This window comes from Diabrotica undecimpunctata, chromosome 1 (genome assembly GCF_040954645.1).
Source record: "Diabrotica undecimpunctata isolate CICGRU chromosome 1, icDiaUnde3, whole genome shotgun sequence".
NCBI classification, from domain to species: Eukaryota; Metazoa; Arthropoda; class Insecta; order Coleoptera; family Chrysomelidae; genus Diabrotica; species Diabrotica undecimpunctata.
The window spans coordinates 92,778,762-92,802,985 of record NC_092803.1 but is presented as its reverse complement, the minus strand read 5'-3'; the positions used below and the strand labels follow the sequence as shown (position 1 = coordinate 92,802,985).

Below are 24,224 nucleotides of genomic sequence, written 5' to 3'. Positions count from 1 at the left end.
AGGAGATGCTAATGAGAAATAACAGAAAATTTAGAGAAGAAAATATTTACATAAACAATGACTTGACAATAACTGACAAAAAATTCAAGCGAAAATAAAGAAAAAAGCACAAGAGGCCCGAAGGGAAGAGGGAAAATAAAACAGTAAAAAGGGGGATTCGGAAGGTTACTGTAGATAGCAGAGTATGAATATGGAACCGAACAAAAGAGAGCATCAGCAGAGATGGATCAAAGGAAAATGGAACTATGGCAATGAACGAGGACATGGAGGGGTTATCAATAGGGAAAACAAGGAACATGAGAAGTACTTGTGAAGCAGGCGCCCTAAAATATATAGTGTTAGTAATGAATCAATACAAAGTGGATATCCTGGTAATGCAAGAAACAAAACAAAAGGGAACTAGTGTAACAATGATAGACAATTACAGCTTTTTCAGTCGTGGTGAGGAAGACCGAATGTTGGGAACGGGTTTTATAATTGGTGACCGGTTACAAAGTACGATAGTGAAGTTCGAGCCAATATCAGAACAGATTTGTAGGCTGAGACTAAAAGGTAAAACTAGAAAATTAAGCTTAATAAATGTGCAAACTCCAGAGAATAAAGATCAGAACGTAAAACAGGAATTCTATAGTAAGTTTATTCTAACGTAAGTTTGAACTTATATATAATCAAATTTCAAAATATGATTTAAAAATTTTAATATTATTTAAATGCCAAGATGGGAAATGAAGAGATGTACCAAACAACTACGGTTGTTCGGTACATCTCTTCATTGAACATGACGAAAATGACGAGAATGGGGAGTTGGTAGGCTTTGCGCAAGAGAACAACTCGAGATTTATGAGAACTTACTTCGATCACAAGAAAATGCACAAAGATTGTAAAATCGACCATCTCCTAGTGGAAAACAAGCACGCGAAATTAATAACAGTTGTTAGAAGTTATAGAGGGACAGACGCGGATTCCGATCACATACTAACGATCACGAAATTAAGAGAAACTATCACTAAGGTCAGAGAACAGAGAATATCGTATAAAAAATATGACGTCGCAAAACTAAGAAACAATGACACCGCTGACAACTTCCAGGCAGGCGTGACAGCAAAACTAAATGGAGTGGAGAATAATAGAAGAAGCTACGAAGGAAGCAGTTCAAAAAGCGGTTAGGTCAAGTAAAAAAGTAGTGAGATAAAGAATGGTTTGATGCCGATTGCAAGAAAAGCCTTAACAAACGAAACGAGGCAGGACTAAGATATATGAACAAAGTGACAAAAATAGAAATTAATATGAAGCAGAGAGAAGAAAGAGGGGAAAAAATGTGTAGGAGGAGGAAAAATGAGCATACGGATAAAAAGCTCCAAGATATTGAACAACATTACACTAATAAAAATGTGAGAAACTTCTACCAGGAGGTGAAAAGGAACAGTGACCAAGGCGCAAGAAAACAGAATTACTATGAGAGTGAAGAAGGGCATCTAGTAGGAGAGAAGCAGGCGAAGCTAGGGCAAGAGCATCTCAGAGATCTGCTTAATGAAGAAACGGATGGAAATGATGGGGAGTAAGTGGAAATGGTAGGGGAATTCAACGACACGGCGGAAAAAATGGATACTCCCACTGTGGAAGAAATAAGAGAAATCATATATAGCATTAAAAGCAAAAATGCATGCAGCAATGGTATTCCTGCAGAACTAATCAAGTATGCGGGAGAAGCACTTATGACGCGGATATGTAGCCTGCTAACGAAAATTTGGGGGAGACAATAAATGCCGAAAATATCTAGAAGCAAGAGTATGTCCTATTCATAAAGAGAGAGAAGATAACTTGTTAAACTGTTTGTTCGGGCTGTTAGGCCGTTGTCTTCTGAGATTAGTTCTCGACGTTTCGCCAACAGTAAGGGTTGGCATCTTCTGGAGATGCGACTGCTTCGCTTGTAAGCTGAAACTGATGCCGCGTTGTACTGCGGCCATATTTATATTTTCTACTCGTCTCTTCTCCACTGGTTTCGGCGTGAGGGGGCGTATCGTCGTTTGTAGTAGCTTTTCTTTCTTCGTGTTTTACGGGAAGGATTTTTGTGTATTTTAATACTAGTATCCATGTTTTGTTGATTTTTAGTCCTTCTTCTATCAGATTAAAATTATTTGGATGCTTATATATCTCCACCGCTTCCCGATACAACCGTGGGTAGTACTGTTTTATCCAGCATCTGCGTTTCTTCAAACAGTATGCGATGTTCTCCACTTCCCAAAACGTGTTCGGCAACGGCAAATTTGTCGATATGTCATAAACGACAATGGCTTTTATGTTCGTTTATCCTTGTGTTTGTGTGTCTTTTCGTGGTTCCCACATATACCATTCCACATGTGCATGGTATTCGGTATACTCCGGCCGTTGCTAATGGGTCGCGTTTGTCCATCAACGATCTTAAACAGTCCTTCATTTTTCTTTGTAGGCTTGAAAATGGTCTATAAATTGGCTTTTTTTAGGTATTCGCCCGATGCTGTCTGTTACCCCCGATATATAGGGCAAGAACGCTTTGCCTATACATTCTGTTTCTTCGTCCTTTCTTCTAGAGACGTTGTTCATCGCTTTATGTATTTCTCTTCTGGTATAACCCATTAGAGGTGAGCGCTTTTTCAATATGAAGTTCACTTTGCAGATACTGTGGTTCACAAATTCTCTTCGCCCTCTCCGCCAGAGTTTTGATGATACCTTGTTTTTGGCCTGGATGATGATTTGAGTTCCTGTTTAGGTATCTGTCCGTGTGTGTAGGTTTTCGATACACTTTATGTCATAAGTAACCTTTCTTTCGATTTACTAATACATCTAGGAACGCTAGTTGTTGATCTTTCTCTGTTTCCATCGTAAATTGAATATTTGGATGTAGTGTGTTTATATACGACAGGAAATCGTTAAGTTTTTCTACTCCGCGACCCCAAATCACAAAAGTGTCATCGACGTATCTAAACCATACCCTTGGCTTGTATGCCGAGTCCATTACCCTCTTCTCTAGAACATCCCACATTCTCTCTATTACACATGTAGTGTGATAAAGCAATGAACAACGTCTCCAGAAGAAAGGACGAAGAAACAGAATGTATAGGCAAAGCGTTCTTGTCCTATATATCGGGGGTAACGGACAGAATTGGGCGAATATTTATAAAAAAGCCAATGTAAAGACCATTTTCAAGCCTACAAAGAAAATCAAGGACTGTTTAAGATCGGTGAAGGACAAACGCGACCCATTAGCAACGGCCGGAGTATACCGAATACCATGCTGATGTGGAATGGTATATGTGGGAACCACGAAAAGACACATAAACACAAGAATAAACGAACATAAAAGCCATTGCCGTTTAGGACATATCGACAAATCTGCCGTTGTCGAACACGCTTTGAGAAGCGGAGAACATCGGATACTGTTTGAAGAAACGCAGATGCGTATGGATAAAACATCACAATACTACCCACGGTTGCATCGGGAAGCGGTGGAGATATATAAGTACCCAAATAATTTTAATAGGATAGAAGAAGGACCAAAAATCAACAAAATATGGATACCAATATTAAAATCCACAAAAACCCTTCCCGTAAAACACGCAGAAAGAAAAGCTACTACAAACGACGACACGCCCCCTCACGCCGAAAACAGTGGAGGGGAGGCGAGTAGAAAATATAAATATGGCCTCCGTAGTATAACGCGGCGTCATCAGATATGGGGATAGAGACTAGACTGTGAGACTTGCAACCGTACAACCGTATAGATTTTCACAGCCTAGATCCGAGCACCACGCTGAAGTCCAAGCGACTAACGGAGTGCAGCTACCCCTACTCAATTTGGTCTGACGTGGAACTGTATGGTTGCAATTCGACCGTTGAATTTTCGATTTCAGTAAATCAGGATATCTCTGATTTAGTCTTTTTCAAGACTAAAGAAGTAGATAAAACTGACTTTGTTAATAAAATAACTTGTATTATTTCGGATTCCGATCATTTCAGAAGGGAGTTCCCACTGCACAGACGATCCTTCAAGACAAAGAAAATCAGGCCCACCTCACGAAGAGGTGGACCGGCCCAGGACAAGGAGTTCCAAAATAACGACTCTAACAACCCATCCCCAGGAAGTGAGATTTTGGACATAATGGCCCAAAACAACATTAAAATCATGGAAGAGGAACCATTCCAGGCCGTGAAATGCAACAGGAGGAATTCTCGAGAAGACATCCAGGGTGCAAGACAGAGAGAATCCACGAGCGCGGGAACTTCAGGAACAGGAGTCGTAACGAAGAACCGATACCAGGTACTCGAATCCATCAGTACCGAAGAAAAATCCACCAATGAGATGGAGAGGATCCCACCAATTCTCATCGCTGGACAAATAGGAAGCTACTCCACCTTCATCAAGGAAATTAGAGGACTTCTAGGACACAATAACTTCCAGATCTCACCTGCAGGAAAAGCTGGAACGAGGGTATACACAAGGACGAATCAAGACGCTGAAACAGGACTTCATCTCTACAAGTACAGCGTTCCACACCTATATCAAGATGTCTGAGGTCACGAAGAAATTAGTAGTGAAGGCTGCCCCAGGTATGGATCTAGATAACATGGAGGCTGAGCTAAGAGAACAGGGAATCGTCGCCAAAATCACGGAAATGAAGACTCGTCAACAGGGAAAGTTTAGCAGTTCCTACCTACTACAAGTCGACAAGAAACAGGACCTGAAGGAAGTTAAGAAGATTAATGGAATCCAGAACATCAGAATCAAGTGGGATACCTACTCCAAACCAACCAGGGCGACCCAATGCTACAACTGTCAGGCCTTCGGACATTCTGCCAGGAACTGCTACAAGACCCTAAGGTGCATGAAGTGTGCACAAACCCACCCCACCAGGAACTGCCCACTACCAAAGGGAACCGTCAACAAGGTCAGATGCTGCAACTACGGAGAGTAACATACATCAAACTACACAATGTGTAAGAAACATATCGAATATCTGGACATGCAAGCACAAAGAGCAGCGAGAAGCCGACCACAGCCTAATGTGACACCTCCACCACACCCTTCAGTATTCAGGACAACAGCAAGCGGTCTATCCTACGCACAGACAGCACGAGGAAGCCAACAAAGTCAGCCAACTCCAAATAATAACACAGATGGAATCAAAAGCACATGGGCGGAGATCAATAAAATAGTAAACGTAGAGAAAATGATCGTACTACTTCAGGACATGGAGAGGGAACTACTAGCAGCGAAATCATTCAGCGAACACGCGATGATATTCATTAAGTACGAAGAAATCTACAATGCCAATTAGGCATCTAAAGATCCTTCAACTCAACATAGCATCTATAAGGCTATGAATTAATGAACTAAGGGAAACGGTGATAAGGCACAATCCAGATGTCATATGCCTATCAGAAACACTCTACATGACGACCACACAGCTGCCAAGGATAACAAACTACGATGAATATGGAAGAAGGGACCTACCTAACAAAAGAGGAGACGCCATATATATTAAAAATAACATAGAATGGAACCAGGTGGTATTAGATACTAAAGTAGGTACTACTAACATTTTCTCTGTTTACAGGAAAAGAAGTGAGAAACCAGCACTTGAAGAATTGGATGCCATGCTAAACTCAGAACAAACCGTCGTCCTAGCCGGAGATTTCAACGCTCAACATGCAGCATGGGATGCAACACGGATACAAGAGATGGAACAATTCTACAAAGATACTGTGAAGACAGAAATCGGATGCTATTTGCATCAGACGAGCCTACAAGAATAAACCCAGAGGACAAAACAACTCTACCTTGACTTTTTCATCACAAAAGAAGTTATGGAAGATGTCAGGGCCAACTTCAAATGCAGTTTGGATCACAAACCAGTAACGGGAAAGATGACATCTAGAGTCGACCTTCCCACTATCGATCCGGTGGAAAGATGGAGATGGAAGGATGCAAATTGGCTAAACTACAGAAGACAACTCAACCAGATCGAGATGAAGAGGGAATTCCTATCTACAGAAGAAATAGAAAGACAAATTGAGGAGATAACGAGAAAAATTTAACAAGCGATGGAGGACAACATACCAAAATCTATGACGAACAACAAAGGACTAATCATCCCAAACGAACTGCAGAACCTCATAAATGACAGAAACAAGGCCAGAAAAGCTTTCCAGAGAACAAGAAGACAAGAATTCAAGGACTACGGAGGTACACTATCAGAAGAGATTAGGGTAAGACTCGGAAGTCTTACTGAAAATCAATGGCACAACATCAGGAAAGCAGAAGAAAACCAAGGAAACGTCTGGAAAATGCTGAAAGCCAAGAGAAGAGGAAAACAAGAGATGCCCCAAATCATAGACAACGAGGGAATTCACTTCGAAACTCAAGAAAAAGTGGATGCAATAGCAAGAAAAATGGCAGCAACACACAGACAGAACCAGGACATGTCAGATGCAAGAACGAGAGAAGTAAACAACGAATACACCAGGATTAAAAGAAGAAACGAATTTTTAATAGAAGAAGAAGACTACACCAGCCCAAATGAAGTCGCCAAAATCATCAGGAAACTAAAAGGGAGCAGAGCACCAGGACCAGAAGGAATACACAACATCACCCTCAAGGAACTACCAAAGAAGATCATAGTACAACTATACTATATCTTCAAGTACTGCCTGGAAAAAGGACACTTCCCAAACAATTGGAAACACGCCAAGATAATCCCCCTGTTTAAACCTAGGAAGGATAGAAGAAGACCAGAAAGCTACAGGCCAATCTCTCTTCTAGAAACAATCGGAAAAATCCTGGAAAAAATCATCTATAAAAGGCTGATGAAGCATTCAGAAAGAAGAAGAATCATCCAAGAAGATCAATTCGGATTCAGAAAAGGAAGAAACTGCGAACTACAGCTAGCAAGAATAATCAGCGATACAAAGATAGGATTCAACAGGAAGTAAATGACAGGAATGGCCATACTGGACATAGAAAAGGCATACGACACGGTTTGGAAAAAGGCACTAATCTTCAAGATTGATAAAGCTGGACTTCCTGAACTTTTCAAGTCTCAGCAGACCAAAAGATGTCGACGATCCAATAAATTCAGGAAGGGATGCCACAGGGCAGTATACTCTCGCCCATTCTATATAATATTTTTGTTTCAGATCTACCAACTGATCCAAAAACTTCTACAGCCTTCTACGCGGATGATACAGCAGTGTATGCAACCGGAAAGGATGACAGAAGAATCATCAGAAATATGGAAAACCACCTTGGAAAAATCACCGAATTCACGGACAAATGGAAGATAAAAATCAACGCAGAGAAGACGCAGTTCATCATTTTCACACAGGAACACAACCCACCAGTGCACGAAATTACAGTTGGAGAAAACAGGATCCAAGCAGGAGATTCAGCCAAATATCTAGGAGTCCACCTCGACAGAAGACTAAACTTCCGGTTGCATACACAAAAAACCAAAGTAAAAGCTAATGCTACTAAAAAACTAATACTCCCCTATATTTTCAGGACTAGTCCACTAACGAAGGCCAAGAAGATCCAGTTGTACTAGCCCTACGTTAGATCGGTGATATTGTAAGCAGTCCCAGTTTGGAGTTCAATAGCGGAGACCAACTGGTGGAGACTTGAAGTCACAGAGACATTATGCTACAGGATCATACACGGATCAACATGGGAAGAAAGATTAACCAAGGCTACCATCAAGGAAAGACTACAGTACACACCACTGAGGGAGGTGGCCGAGAAAAGGACTAGGTACTTCTTCCACCAGGCCACAAGAAGACTCCGTAAGACCAGAGACATCCTCGAGAAAAACAGGGTCCAGAGGATGTTCAGAAATACCCATAAACTGATTGACCATATGATCAGCGACTAGCCGGATGGATGCCGAAGAGTAGCCAACCAGGAAAATAGGTACGATGCCACAAAAAGTACCTACAGAAGAAGAAGCCAGGAAGCCAACAACAGAAGCCCAGGAATCCGAGAGGAAGAACCATCCAAGTCAGGCGGTGCAAGAGCGGGACGTCGAGAAGAAAAATAAGATACTTAACAGTTTAGAATGTATTTTATAATGGCAATAAACGTTTTTATTTTATTTTTTATAACGCGGCGTCAGAAAATATAAATATGGCCTCCGTAGTACAACGCGGCGTCAGTTTCAGCTTACAAGCGAACCAGTAACATCTCCAGAAGATGCCAACCCCTAGTGTTGGCGAAATGTCGAGAACTAATCTCAGAAGATAATGGCCTAACAGCCCGAACAAACAGTTTAACAAGTTAGACGATGGCCGTGAAAGCCTAACGCATTTTATTAGAGATAAGATAGTGGGCTAAAACTAGAAGGATATCACTCTTCTAAATGTAACATAAGGTACTCGCCAAAGTCATATGAAGTAGACTGGAAAGGCATTTAAAATTAATTTTACTCTACAACAAGCAATGGAGAAACACGTTGCTAGAAATCTTGCTACTTCATAGATTTCGAAAAAAACCGACGACACAGTACCTTCAAAATCTCTATTTAAAGTTTTCACAACAACAATGAAAACATATCAGAGCTCTATACATCTATAAGAATCCACCGAGTGTTGTAAAGATGAAAAATTCTTTTTCAGAACAAAGAATACCTTTTTTTCGTAAAATTATTAATTAATAAAAGAGTTATCATATTTGTAATAAATAAAAATTTTGAATGTAATGAGGAAAATTTCCAAAAATGTTTATCAATTAGAAGGTTGTAAGTGCATATTAAAACAATTTTTTTTATTCCAAACAACGTTTCATAAAAATAATTTATGAAACATAAAGAAACTTTACTCTTGGGCGAAATTCATATTTTTTAACATACCTCGTATAAAATTAATAAAATTTAGGATATGATTACAACCTTAGCAACTTGAATGCACGAATAATAATATATAGTAGTAGTGTAGATCTTTAATTTATTTTTGTAAACAACAACTCTGTTTACACGCTCGCAGAAAAAGTTCAAATAATAAAATTGTTTAATGGTGGTAATTCTGGACAACAGTGTGTAGATTTATTTTCTGTTTTTTTTTTGAGAGGAGACCAATTGCATGCGTTCAGTCAATTCATAATATTGTTAAAAATGTTGAGAGTTCTTATTGCCTCAAAAATTGCAGGACATGTCACGCTCAAGAAGTGTCACCAGAAAAAGATGAGGAAAGAGAATACCGGGATACACAAATTTGTGCAACTATCGAGGTAGATTCAACACATTCAAGTAGAAGCGTTGCTAGAGAGTTAGATGTTATTAATGTTACTGTAACGAAAGTATGTAAAAACCACGGTAACAAGAATTTTAAATCTTCGAAAACGCAGCAGCTTTATCCAGACGATTACTTTCGAAAAAATGGAGAACACGCCTTTCCGATGATGCAAATATATCTGCTGAGCTCTCTAGTTTAAAACAAGCACTCGTCTAAAACAGTTACACAGACATCAATCTCACACTCAATCTCAACACAACGACTCAGTCCCCCATCAGACGAAAACTTTTCTTCCTTACAGCACAGGTGTCACTGACAAAATCGATAAAATTCTTAAATCGAGAGAAATATACAATATTTACCCCCCAACAAAAACTTTAATCTCTTGTCCGATCAATCAAAGACAACATTCCAAATGAACAACACGGAGTTTATGAAATTCCTTGTGCAGACTGCCACCTATCTTATAGGCCAAACAAATCGTAGAATCCAAAATAGGATTTATGAACATTCCATTTCTGTTCGCAATTCCGATTCAATTTGAGCTCTACGTCAGCACCATCTTCATACAGGTCACATAATTGATTTTGAAAACTCCAGAACAATAGCTCCCATCCGCTTCTATAACTCAAGAATTATGCGAGAAGCCATAGAAATTGAAAAAATGCCAAATTTTCTCAATAAAAGAGCTGACGGCAATCCGGTTACCTTCGACATGGAGAACTCTCATAAAGAAAATATCGTCTGATCCACCCTCCAATCAAAATCCCGCTGTCAGAAATGTTCGCGCCAACCCTCACGCCAAACTTCACCCAAACCACGTCACCATCGACGGTATAAATTAACCGTCCGCTCTTCCCAGTAGCAGTACTGCATTGATTAGTGATCAGTGTAGTAGTGTCTGAGACCTCGGAAGCATTGAAGAGGACGTCAGAGAAGATGTCGAAAGATCAGCGCAGTGATAATCGACGCGGTTCAACCCGGAAGCCTGTTGAGTTTAATATTAATTCTTGTAATAGTATTAATCATCTTAACTTTAGGTTTAATATATATATATATATATATATATATATATATATATATATATATATATATATATATATATGTATATATGTATATATATATATATATATATATATATATATATATATATATATATATATGTATATATATATATATATGCAGGTTGGTCCTTAAGTAATTGTACAAACAGAAACCGTAGATTCTGCACTTTAGAATATTACGATTTAAGCCAACTTGGTTTAATAAAATGTTGATATTAAGAAAGATACAGGGTGTTAAAGTGGAAATTTAAAATTTTATTTTTTGCTATAACTTTTACGTTTGTAAATATTTTTGGACAAAAATTTACAGTTGGATGCTTTTGAGTAAAATAAATTGTAATTTTATACATACTTTAATGTAACTAATAGAGGGCGCCACATATGCCACCTGTGTGGCATACATTTGCGCTTAACTTTTTTGCTCTTTAAGTTAGCTCTATTTGTGTTAAAAAATATTAAAGATACAATATTTCTACAAAGAAAAGGTATACTTGCTAATAACCTGAAAATACAACCGTTTTCGAGATAATCGCATTTTATAAGTCAGCTGCATAATAATTCTTAATTTGATATTTGTGCAGTAAAGCACTGAATACCTGTAGATGAGCATAATTCATAGTTTATTCTTATTAAAACGTCTCAAAGATGATAATGTAACATCACAAAATGCTTTGTTATGGGTGCTAATTGTCTTATTGGAGAAAAGATTCTTCATCTTCTTTAGGTGCCGTGTCCGTATTCAGACGTTGTCCGTCATAATGTTTAAAATTTCCCTTTTCTACTGCTCTTTATAAGTTTTTATAATGCCGTTGTATTAATTTTTCTGTATTATAAAATGCTGAAAACCCAAAATATGTGATTTATGCAAGATGGTACACCACCACATTCTAGAGAAAAGGCAGTTAGAGCATACTTAAATAGAACTTTTCTGAACGTTGGATTGGTCGTGGTAGTCATATTCCTTGGCAATGCGGTGAGATATTGATATAATTATTTAATTCATAAAAAATCCGAAAATAATACTTATTATTTATTACGTAAATTGTTTACCCATTTTTGTTAGGACAATTAGAAACTAAAGCACAAGTATTGAATAACACATATGTGTCTTGTTTCACATTACTTTTGCTACAAATCTAACCTTAAGAACTCAGCATGTTTACAAAAACATCATCGTTGGCCTAATAACCGATATTGTTATAAATATAGTAAACACACAGGCAATTTAGTTCAGCATAATATTAGTTCGTTAGTAAATCATAATAATCCATTTGTTTGAGATGTAGATTAGATTAGATTAAGAGAGGTGGCCTTTCGGCCTATTCCTCTGCGACCTTTTCAGATCTATTGTGGTCCTCTAGTCCTAGATAACATTCTCTAGCCTGACCCTTTTTATAAAGTCTAGTAGCTTCGAGACTGTACCTTCCATGTAGCTATTTGCCGGTGGATTTTCTTCTCCTAATGCAAAGAACCGCTCATTTGCCAGACTGTCACACTGACATAAAATGTGCTCTGCTGTTTCTTCTTCGAGGTGACAGAATCTGCACAGGTCATCATCTGATAATCCCATCAGCTTCAAGTGCCTCAAGTGTTTGAGATGTAATTATAGTTACTTGTAAGCTGCAACGTAATCATACAAATAAGTAATGTCATCGATAGGTTATTCCGTGTGTATATAAGTAACCAATGAACGAGATACTTCTTCTTCTTGCAGTACCGTCTCCTATCGGAGGTTGGCTACCATCACAGCAATCTTCACTTTGTTGGCTGCAGCTCTGAACAACTGTATTGAACTGCACCCTACCACTCCCTTAAATTTCGCAACCAGGAAATCCTCCTACGTCCCACATTTCTCTTTCCCGAGATTTTTCCTTGGATTATGAGTCTAAGCAGAGAGTACTTTTCTCCTCTCATTATGTGGCCCAGATATTCCAGTTTTTTCGTTTGTATGGTTTTTATGACTTCGCATTCCTTCCCCATCTTCAGCAGAACATCTTGATTTGGTACTCTTTCTGTCCATGGTATTTTCCACATTCTCCTGTAACACCACATCTCGAATGCCTCAATGTTTTTGATGTTTATCATTTTCAGTGTCCAGGCTTCCATGCCGTACAGCAGAACGGAGAAAACATAGCACCTTAACATTCTCGTCCTTAAATTTATATTTATGTCCCGGCTGCATAGGAACTTTTTCATTTTGACAAACGATTGTCTCGCTATCTCTATTCGCCTCTTGATTTCTCTTGTCTGGTCATTAGTATCAGTGAAGCAAACCCCTAAATATTTGTAGGACGTAACTCTTTCAACTGGCTGATTATTTATGGTTAAATTCACATTGGTGTATAGCTTCTTTATTACAATCATGAATTTAGTCTTTTTGATGTTCAGTTTTAGACCATATTTTTTGAACGAGATACATCACAGTTTAATACATTATTTAACCTATAAGATGTAGTTCCATAATATACCATAAGATTTGGATATATATCCAAAAGAATATATTCATCCATTATACATTATAGCCATCACGTAGCCCAGAATTTATTCCGTTTGATTTTGGTGTATGGGGCGCATTAAAACAACGTGTCTCTAAGAATCCAATAAACATTTGCAACCAACTATGGGAATAAATAAATACTGCAGCAGTTTCTTTAGAACCAATGATATTATTTAATATGAGACGATCTTTTATGGAATATATTGACAAATGAATTAAAGAAAATGGTGGACATATCAAACACTTACTTTGACAAAAAGTTATGTTATTTAGATTAACTATTTCTTAATTTGGTTTTTAAACAAAATGTTTTGATTATGACTTTAATTTAACATAAAACGTAAAATGTTTGATGTAAAATCCTTTTACTTTTTTTGTCTATTTTTTCTTCGGAAAAAATAGGCAAAAAATACTCTTTGTCTGGAGTAATTGTCTTACATCAGAATTATGCAGCTGATTTGTAAAATGCGATTATCTCGAAAACTGTTGAGTTTTGAAGTTATTAACTGGTATACCTTTTTTTTTGTTAAAATAATGTATCTTTAATATTTTTTATCCCAAATACAGGTAACTTAAAAAACAAAAAAGTTAAGTGCAAATTTATTAAAAGTTAAGTTATAACGAAAAACAAAATTTTAAATTTGCACTTTAACACCCTGTATCTTTCTTAATATCAACATTTTATTAAAGCAATTTAGCTTAAATCATAATATTTTAAAGTGTAGAATCTACTGTTTCTTTTTGTACAATTACTTAAGGACCACTATATATATATATATATATATATATATATATATATATATATATATATATATATATATATCAATGTTTTGTTTACGAGAAAAATATATTTTGCAACTTAATCCAATCTTTTGAGTTGAAGTGTGTTCTATAATTGAATTTTTATTGCTATTATATATTAATATTGTTCATATTTAAAAAAAAAAACAATAACTTTGATTCCGGTTCTGGCAACCATAGTGCAAACAGTATTAGTGTTAGTTGTATTTCAGTTATATACCTATTCATAAATAATTTGTACGTTTCTGAATTCAAAATAGTTAAGTTGTGAGGTTTGAATAGTGATCAATCTGTAAGTAGAAATTAAACTATTATCTAGAGGTAAACTTTTGGATCTCATGGAAACTTTTCGGTAAACTTTTAAACAGCATATTTGCATCATAATATATAGATTAAAACAAGTTTTAGCTTGTGGGTATGAAATCTACTTTTTTCGACAAAAGCAATCCACCTACTTAAAAAGTGTAATAAAATAACAATAAAATTCTTTTTATATATTAAACCATAGTCAGATCATAAGTTCTGAAGTAATTTGAAAAATAATTTCTTTTATCTAATACTATAAAGAAAACACAAGAAAAACGTAATATAAAGAAAACATAATAGTCATCTGGGATGATAGGATGCAAAATAGTAGTTTTTGGATAGAAAAATATTTATATTTATATAAAAATTATGACGCCACAGAAAATAATACAACAATATTTTAGTATATTATAGAACACATTTCAAAATTTCTCTAATACCATGAGTAAAGCAGTTTTATAACACATCAATAAAAACATTACAAAAATGAATACATACCGTGCCAATGTATAAGAGATTTGATTAATTCACAACCATCCAATTTGTTATTATTGTCGGCATCATGCATCTTGAAGTAGTGAAACTGTAATTCTTGTTCACTCATTTTACTTGTATCAATGGGCACGTCCATATGTTCAGCGATATGCCTGTAATTTATTATTAATATGGAAAAATTATTATTTTTTTATTTATCAAAATATGTAAAAAGTTTAAAAATTACTGTTTATTTTTAAACACATTCCAAAGTTGTTACAAATGTTTTTTAATAATAGTATTTAATTACTATTGAAGAAGGTGATATAACTTCGAATTGTACGAGAAGTATAAAGAAATAGTTAATGGTAGAGATGTAAAATCTTTCATAAAAATAGGTAGACTTAGATGGGCTGAACATGTGTCAAGATCAAATAAAAATTACCCACCCAGACGAATTATTAGCGGCACCAGTAGCAAATAGGAGTAGAGTCGACAAAGACTGAGATGGACGGATGGTGTGGATGAGGACACGAGGAAGATCGGCGCAACAAACTTGCAATGGTTGGCGATGAATATAAATGACTGGCGAAATAGACTGGGGATGGTCGAGGCTCAACTAAGGCTGTAGCACCACTGAAGATGACGATTTAATTACTATAAATGAGAACGTACATAGTACCAGGAAAATAATTATTATACACTTTATATGTAGATCCAATGATGTTCAAGGCATAAGGTTAACATAAGTTACCAACCTAAAACTCGTAAAAGTATATAGTCATTTTCCAAAACATTTACTACGGACACTGCTTCCTTTCATATTTTCTGAATATAAGGTTTATTGAGTATTAACCATATCAGAACAAATTTAAAACAATAAATATGGGTATATATACGACTACAATACTATTTCATATTGACATACCAACGATTGATGGTGTGCGAGATAGCTGGGACAGTATGCATTTCAAAAGACCGCGTGAATCATATCCTACACGAAATTTGCGATGTGTGCCGCGTTTTCTCACTCCGGACAATAAGCCCAAGCGTGAGACCAATTTAGATAAGTTTTTACGCAGTTTAAGCGCAATTAGAAGGAGTTTCTACAACGTTTCGTGACCGTCGACGATGCATGAATCCCAGAGACCAAGGAACAGTAGAAACACTGGACTTCACCCGGCGAACGTGCTCCGAAGAAGACGAAGCTTATCCTGTTGACCGGAAATGTGATGGCCACCGTATTTTGGAATTCATAAGTGTGATCCACGATACACAAATACCGGTATGCTACTCAAGGAATAGAAATGTGTACTCCGACGCGCATGACGTCACCTGCAAAGCAACAGTACAGGGTACTACGGTGTTCGAGATGTAGGATTCCCTGTCCCGGTAGATGTATTTGTTCACCGTGCTGTAGATGAATTGTTTTGACAAATTATTCACCCCTGTGATAAATATTTAAATATTTTTGTTTTTGCAGATCCTTCAACTTTGATTAAACTTGTAATTGATCATGGTTTTATTATTAACATTGAAATAATTAACAAAGATTACTTTGAAGCGCTACTAAATATATCAACTTCAGAATTGACAATTGCACATATACATCATCTCTGTTTAAAAGGCTCTATGAGGCTAAGAGTGAGACCTGCAATTCAATTATTGTCAAATTATGTGGCAAAAGCTATTAGTTATGCTGGAGAAAATGGACTTATGCCAAAAGATAGGTACTGGAAAGAAGCTGCTGTAATTATTCAGCTATTTAATGATTGGCTTGATCTATTAAATTCTAGATGTAAGTTCGTTGCCAATTCTCCAGTCACGTCTACTGGATGAAATGTCAGAAATGGTCAATTCAATGCGGGTTGGTAAACATAAAGGACTTATTCATTTCAAAAGGGGATATTGCTTACTAATAGATCTCTGAAAGAGTTACTTTTTTACCTACAAGCAAAATACAAAGTTGACTATATTTTAACTTCGAGGTTAAATTAAGACGTGCTAGAGAACTTTTTTTCTTATATTCGAGAAATGGGTGGTGCAAATGATCATCCTTCGCCAATAGATTTTAAATATAGATTAAGGTGGTATATTTTAGGAAAACATTCGGCGGCGATCTTTAAGGAGTGTCGCAATACTATTGAAACTAGTGAATCCTGCGTAAATAACAGCTCACTAGAAAGTCCTCAATTGCCAAACGATATTTTGGCGTCAGAAGATATTTGTTTGACACAAAAAATGCTGTCTAATTGTTTAGAAAAAACTGAAGGTTCGAAAGAATCTCAGTCTGAAGAGGACAAAATACTTCAAAATACATTTATAGAAGCTCACTACTTGGAAGAGGATCATATAATTGACGATGACGTTTTGAGAGTCGCAGACAATTATAAGGCAAAAGAAAAAAATTTATCGGGACTCTTTGAAGTATGTTGCTTGTTTTGTTGCATACAAATTCAAACATAAATATAGTTTAGGAAACCCTACAAAAACTTATGAGACATAACCAGATACAGACAGTCTCTAGAGGTTCTCTTTTGTACCCAAACGAAGAATTGTGGGAAGCTACACCAAAAATGGAATCATTGTTTTGTAAAATACATGAAAGCTCCTTATCAAAAAAAAAAACTTTAACAAAAAAACGAACCAAGATGTGTCCGCTGCACAGGAAAACACCTAACAGCCAAATGTGAGAAACCCAAGGACGAAAAACCTAAATGTGTCCACTGTGGAGAAGGGCATCCGGCTAACTATAGAGGAGGTATCGTGGCAAAGGAAATACAAAAAATAAAAGATAAATATAACAAGAAACAGACCTTACCCAGAAAACCACAAAGAATGCATACAAAACCTGTAGAAAATCCAAAACAAGAAGAAAACAAAACAAGAACTTATAGCATGGAAGCAGCTGGTAAAAGTAACGAAGACAACTATAGTAGTCAAAAAGATCTGAAAATAGAACAAACACTACAGAAAATATTAGAGAGATTAACTAACCTGGACGAGCGTATAACCAGAATAGAATATAGCACCAAAGGAGCTATACCTAAAAGACTTGGTAATGGCGGGTATTTTACGAATAGTAGGATGGAATGCAAACATCAGCAAGAACTACAAGCGATATTAGATATAGAAAAAATAGACATATGCCTCATTTCTGAAACCCATTTTACGAATGAGTCATATATTAGATTTAGGGGTTATAAAACTTATCATACTACTCACCCTTATAATGCAGCCAAAGGAGGTAGTGCAGTAATAGTCAAAAAAAATATTATGCACTATCAGGAAATGGGATACAGAACTAAATAATTTCAGGCCACATCAATAAAAATTAAATGTAAAAATTTTGAGGTAATCGTCACAGCGGTTTACAGTCCGCCAAGACATGCCATCAAGAAAAATCGATATGTAGATTTCTTGACCAGCCAAGGACACAGATTTATCCTTGGAGGAGACTTCAATACAAAACATACGCATTGGGGGTCACGACTGACTACCACCAAAGGGAAATCATTTTTAGAAGCAATGAAATATATAAAATGCGACGCAATATCAACGGGAAAGCCAACATACTGGCCTACTGACACAAATAAAATCCCAGACCTTATCGACTTCTTTGTAGTCAGAAATATTTCAACAAATTACATAGAGATAGATGAGGTATTGGATATGAACTCGGACCATTCTCCAATTATTCTCACACTCAGTGACACTGTTATCAAAAAAGAAAGCCCCCTAGACTTGTTAACAAAAATACTGACTGGAAAAGTTTCCAGATAGACCTTGAAGAGAAGATTAACCTCTCAGTTCCATTAAGAACCGTTGATCAACTAGAGGCAGAAGTAGAATTACTCAATAAAAATGTACAACAAGCTGCTTGGAACAACAGCACGAACAGTGTCGAAAGAATAAAAGGAAATAACTAGGTACCCGAAAGAAATCAGAGAAATGATAACCGAAAAAAGAAAACTGAGACGCAAGTGACATCAGTCTAGAGCACCAGTTGATAAAACTAGATTAAATAATGCTACACAAAAATTAAAAAGAGAAATTCAAAAAATTAAAAACGAATCGATTACCATCTACCTAAGTGAACTATCAAATGATAGCGCTACTGATTAACCATTGTGGAAGGCTACCAAACGATTAAAAAGGCCAATCTTACAGAATCCACCAATTAGAAATACTAATGGTAGCTGGACAAGAAGCAATATACAAAAGGCCAACAGGTTTGCTGACCACCTAGAAAATACTTTTCAACCTAATGAAGAACAAGAAATAATTAACTGGGAGCTCCCTAATCAAGATGAAATGGATATTAGTCCTGTAACTCCAAAAGAAGTATATTTGGAAATAAAAGAAAATATAAATCTAAAGAAAGCTCCTGGATTTGATCTAATTACTGGGGAAGTGTTAAAGCAACTTCCAAGGAAAGCTATAATAAAATTAACACATCTTATAAACGCTTCCTCTAGGCTGAGGTACGTACCAAAGTTAAGGAAGGTGGCAGAAATTATATTGACACTAAAACCAGGAAAACCTCCACAAAAAGCTTCTTCATATAGGCCTATTTCACTGTTACATCTCATGTCTAAATTATACAAAAAATTACTCTTGAAGAAACTAAAACCGATTATAGAGGAAAAAATCTAATTCCTAATCATCAGTTTGGATTTAGAGCAAGCCACTCAACGATAGATCAGGTGCCTAGAATAACAGATATAGTAGAAAAAGCTCTTGAAGAAGGAAAATTCTGTTCCGCAATTTTCCTCGATGTAGCGCAGGCTTTTGATAAAGTGTGGCATGACGGATTATATTATAAAATGAGATGCTACTTACCAAAACAATATTCTGAACTACTAGAATCATATATATCTGACAGATACTTTCGAGTTAAATATGAGAAAGCATACCCAGAATTAAGAGAAGTTAAAGCTGGAGTTCCACAAGGAAGTGTCCTGGGGCCAGTGCTATACCTGCTCTATACAAGCGATATTCCATCATTAGAACCTAACGCAATTTCGACATTTGCACACGACACATGCATTTTAGCAGTCGGACAAAACCACGAGGATGCAGCAACCAAGCTACAGAACTCTGTTGAACAAATTAACATCTGGACCAGGCGATGGCGTATCAAACTGAATGAAACAAAATCTGTTCATGTCAATTTTACTAACAAAAGAGAACAACATATCCCAGTTAGTATAAATAGAAACCAAATACCTTATGCAAATACTGCAAAATATTTGGGTATGACATTAGATTCCAAGCTACGTTGGAAAGCACATATTAAGAAAAAAAAAGAGGAATTAAAAATTAAGTTCAGAAAGATGTACTGGTTGATGGGAAAAAAATCCACTCTGTCTACTTATAACAAATTGTTATTGTATAAGCAAGTCCTTAAACCGATATGGACATATGGGATACAGCTATGGGGCTGTACAAAAGAAAGTAACATCCAAATTATACAACGATATCAGAATAAATTATTAAGGAACGTTGTTAACGCTCCATGGTACTTCAGAAACTATGATCTTCATCGAGACCTCCAGATGGATACGGTTATCCAGACAATAAGTAAGTTTGCCGAGAGTCATGAACAAAGGCTCACCAACCACGTGAATGTCGAGGCCATCAAACTCCTAGACAACGCCAACCAGATAAGAAGACTTAAGAGAATGAAACCGTTTGAGTTAGTGCTATAAGTGAGTGAAAGTGAAAAGGCAGAGCAAAGTGCGGCTAAAGTGTACACGTTAGCTAGTAGTACTATAATGTATTAGAGCCTAAGGAATATTGCTGAATGTAACCTTAGATAAGTTTTTCGTAATATTTGTATATAGAACTAACTTGCTTAATGATCAGATAGCGATAATCATAAGATTCCTATTGGAGTTTTATTAAATAAAAAAAAATCAAAAAACCTAAAATCTGTCAACAGCCGACACAGAAAACCTTAGCTCAGCTTGAGAATACCACGATACCATTTGAGGTACTCTAAGATTAAGAGAAATGAACAGGCAGATTAGTTTCAGTGACTATTAAAGACAACTCGACAAAAATATGCCAAAGTTTGTTAACTTTAAAAAATAAATTTTAATAATGTAGTATAAAATATTCAATAAATCTTTATTATGAAACACTGTAAATTAAGCTTATGTTGAAAAATGCAAGTCAAAGTTCCAAGATATTTTGTTGTAACACATTAATTTAAAACAATTTTCTCCCATTTTAAAATTGATTGATGATTCAGAAAGTGTTTTTAATATTTAACCATTCTACATACTTTGTTCAAAATACACGATATTGGATATATTCCAGTAATGAATCCGACCATCGAAATATGTATAAAATAGAATTAATTTTTATGCTTATTAATTGAAAAGATATTATATTCCTACATTAATATGAACAAACAAACTTTAAATAGCGAAACGTCGAAAAATCGAAACGGGGCAACCGTTAGTGTTCTAATAGAAACTTTGCTTCGCACGTGACATCACAGAGCGCGAGGGAGATAGAGCTAGCGTGCGCAATAGCATACCGGTATTTGTGTATCGTGGGTGTGATCTACAATGACTACCTGGAGAAGGGCAAAACCGTCACAGGGCTCTACTATGCCGAATTACTGGGACAATTCGACGCCGAATTGCAGAAAAAGGCCCCATTTGGCGAAGAAAAAAGTGCTCCTCCACCATGAAAACGCAACGGCCCACACTTTCGCTTGCCACGGCTAAATTTGGTCGAATTAGACAACAAACTGCTACTTCATCTAGAGTTTTCTCTAGGTTTGCCACTGTGCAACTACTTTTTGTTTTCAAACTTGAAAAAGTCGCTCACCGGGCAGAAACTTGAGTGGAATGCGGAAGATATCACCTCCATGAAGAACTACTTTGCAGACCTCGAGAAAACGTTAGACGATCTTCTTTACGATAACGTCTAGAAACGATAGGGATGAATCAGTTTCCACCTCCATCGTGAACTGGATACTAGGATGTATGCCATTCAGATGGGTTTGAAAAGACACCAAAGCATCCCTGTCACGGAGCCAAATGACGAATGTATCGTCAACATATTGTAGCCAACATGTGGGTTTGAGCATTGATGTCGATAGTGCTCGGGTCTCAAAGTCTTCCATAAAGATATTGGCAATTACTGGAGATAGTGCCCATTGGTGCACTATTTGTCTGTAGAATTGATTTTGGAAGATGAAATAAGTGTTGGACATACAATGTTTAATGAAAGATAAGTGATTTTGCTGTTACTTGTACTTGACCAAAACTCTAAAACCTACAACAGGGTGTCACTAACAAAATCGTTTCTCAAATGATTTCTCATCTGTTCGAAACCTTTTCGAAGACTTTGAAAGAATATTGTTTGTTAGTATTTCCTATACTCTTATCTTAATTTTTATTTTACCGATATCCAATCTATGTATATGCAGATATGCGTAGACAGTTACATCTACTCAATTTCCACTGGCGTGACTCACCAGAAATGCCATTCGATGCATTTCAGCTCACTAGAGCTCCCTTTGACTCATGCTCATCGCCATTTCTCGTCTAGGGTTCTCAAACACATTGCGGAAAAGAATAAGGATGAGTTTTCTTTAGCCTGTAATACTCTCTTGTATTCTACTTGTAGATGATATTTTAGGTGGATGTGCCTCCTTAGAAGAATTAGAACTCTTGTTGTCTCAACTTAAAATCTTGTTAGGTAAGCACGTAATCTCCACAAAATTTCCCCGAACAACGAAGAGTGTTAAAAGACATGGCCTTACCTCTTCAACACACTTAACCCAAAACTTATGTGATTATTCTCCGAAAGTCCTCAGAATTAAATGGAATCAACAATCAGATCAGTTAATCACTAAGAGAAAAGTGCTCTATTTTGATGTCTACTTTCTATTCAATGAATTTAGCCGGGTATATCACTGCCTCTTCCAAAATTCTCTTGTAACTTTTATGGTAGGCTAAACTTAGTTGGGATGAACCGATCCTCGATCCAGAATGGTTATGTGACTGAAAAAATTTAACTTAATGGTTTTCAATCCATTTCCCTTTTGAAATTACCCAGAAGTTTAGTATTAGATAAACGAATTATAGATGTTCAACTCCACGCCTTTTGTGATATCTCCCTTAAGATATTTGCAACATGTACTTATCTGCGCGTAGTGTACGAGGATTGCTCAATCTCCTCTCATTTGCTATCTTCCAAATCTCGAATATCTTTTGCTAAGCAAAATATCACGACACCTCGCTTAGAATGCTGTGTTGATCGTAGTTATTTTAACTCAATCAGTTTCGAATGTATTGAAAAGGAATTCACCGATCGCGCAAACTCATATTTATAGTGACTCGTTAGTAGCTCTTAGTTGGATTTTGAATAAAAGGCTTTCGTTAAATCCTTATGTTCATAATCGTGTGCAGAAGATTATTGTCCTAAGAAAGGATTACTCCTTCCATCAGGGGAACATTACACGCAATTCCACCCTCTCAATGTTATGGGTATCAGGCCCAGAGTTTCTTATTAAACACCCTCTCGATTTTTCTCAGTTTATTACCCTCTAGATTATTCCCATAACTGATCCAATTATCACTAGATTAGTTACCTCCGCCAGGGTGTCCACCAGTGTCAGTTCCCACCCAGGCAACAACAATAAAACTGGCCTCTTGTCTCTCTCACACAATAAGCTTTTCCCCACTCCGAAAACTCTACACAGTTTTCGTCCATTATTTTTTATGCATCGAGCGTAGTTGTGACGGTTACAATATTATAGACTACAAGCCCATGAGACCCAATCAATACTACAATATGTAATTTACTACTTTGGACTACTTTATTTAATACGTTACTTATAGTAACTTTGGAAACTATACCTTCAATTTTTTTCGGTACAGGTGGCTACACAGGTAAGGTGAACTTACCACTCAAGGGGGGGTACCTGTAACCTAATGCCGTACAAAAATATTGGTACCAGTAGGTTTTTAGATACCAATTTAGGTAATTTCATACAGTACTGCATTCATACACATAGTTTCGGATCGTTATTTAGATTGCAGTGCCGTACATATCACCGGGGTGAGAAATCTAGGGCGCCACCCTTGATTTTTAAGTAGTTCAAATGAATTTGAGCCAACATGAAATTCACTGATTTAAATTTAAAATCCACAAGGAAACCAAATTCCTGTAGTTGGCTGTATACCAAAAATTTTTATTAAAAAAATAGCAGTTGCTATCAACAAGTCCTCACAGACATTTCGTGTAATAGCCCAGGGAAATAAGATTTTTTGTGACACTCGTCCGGCAAGGCAAACCACAGTCGTTTTGAGTAGTATGGACCTCTATAACAAGAACCTATATGTTTCCTGCAGTCGATTTTTGGGCTTAATTAGTTATTAACAAATTAAGGTCAAAAAACGGTAATTTTTCGCTTTTTTCGTCTATCAGCAAAAAGTGAAGCATTTAACAAATAATTAACAAATTTGAGAGTAAGAAACATAAGTCATATAAAAGTTTTTAAAATGGCGTTTTTAAATGTTCTTATCCTTATTTTTTGCTTAGAAAATTGCAAAATTAGTCAAACATTTTTTTTAAATATTATCTTTTTTAAAAATAAAATTATAACCACTATATTACGTAGTACAGTGTTGGGACTTGTGATGCTTAAAATATAATCAAAATTTCAAGTCAATCGGAGAAATAGTTTAAAAGTTATTTAATTTGTTTATCCCAAATTAAATTTTTTTGCAACAATATAAGTCAGAAAATTATATAGTCCTATTAATTATACGGAAAGCTTCTGAAAAAAGAATACTTAT

At 36.3% G+C, this 24,224-nt stretch overlaps 1 protein-coding gene across 2 annotated transcripts in view; it reads right to left on the bottom strand.

The window, feature by feature from the left end:
- LOC140451485 (uncharacterized) overlaps window positions 1-24,224 on the bottom strand; it is a 193,445-nt gene that overhangs the window by 98,806 nt on the left and 70,415 nt on the right. For both annotated transcript variants that reach the window (XM_072545325.1, XM_072545316.1), the window contains exon 3: window positions 14,425-14,573. In XM_072545325.1, the coding sequence (XP_072401426.1) occupies window positions 14,425-14,573 (149 nt within the window). The remainder of the gene's footprint in view (window positions 1-14,424; window positions 14,574-24,224) is intronic.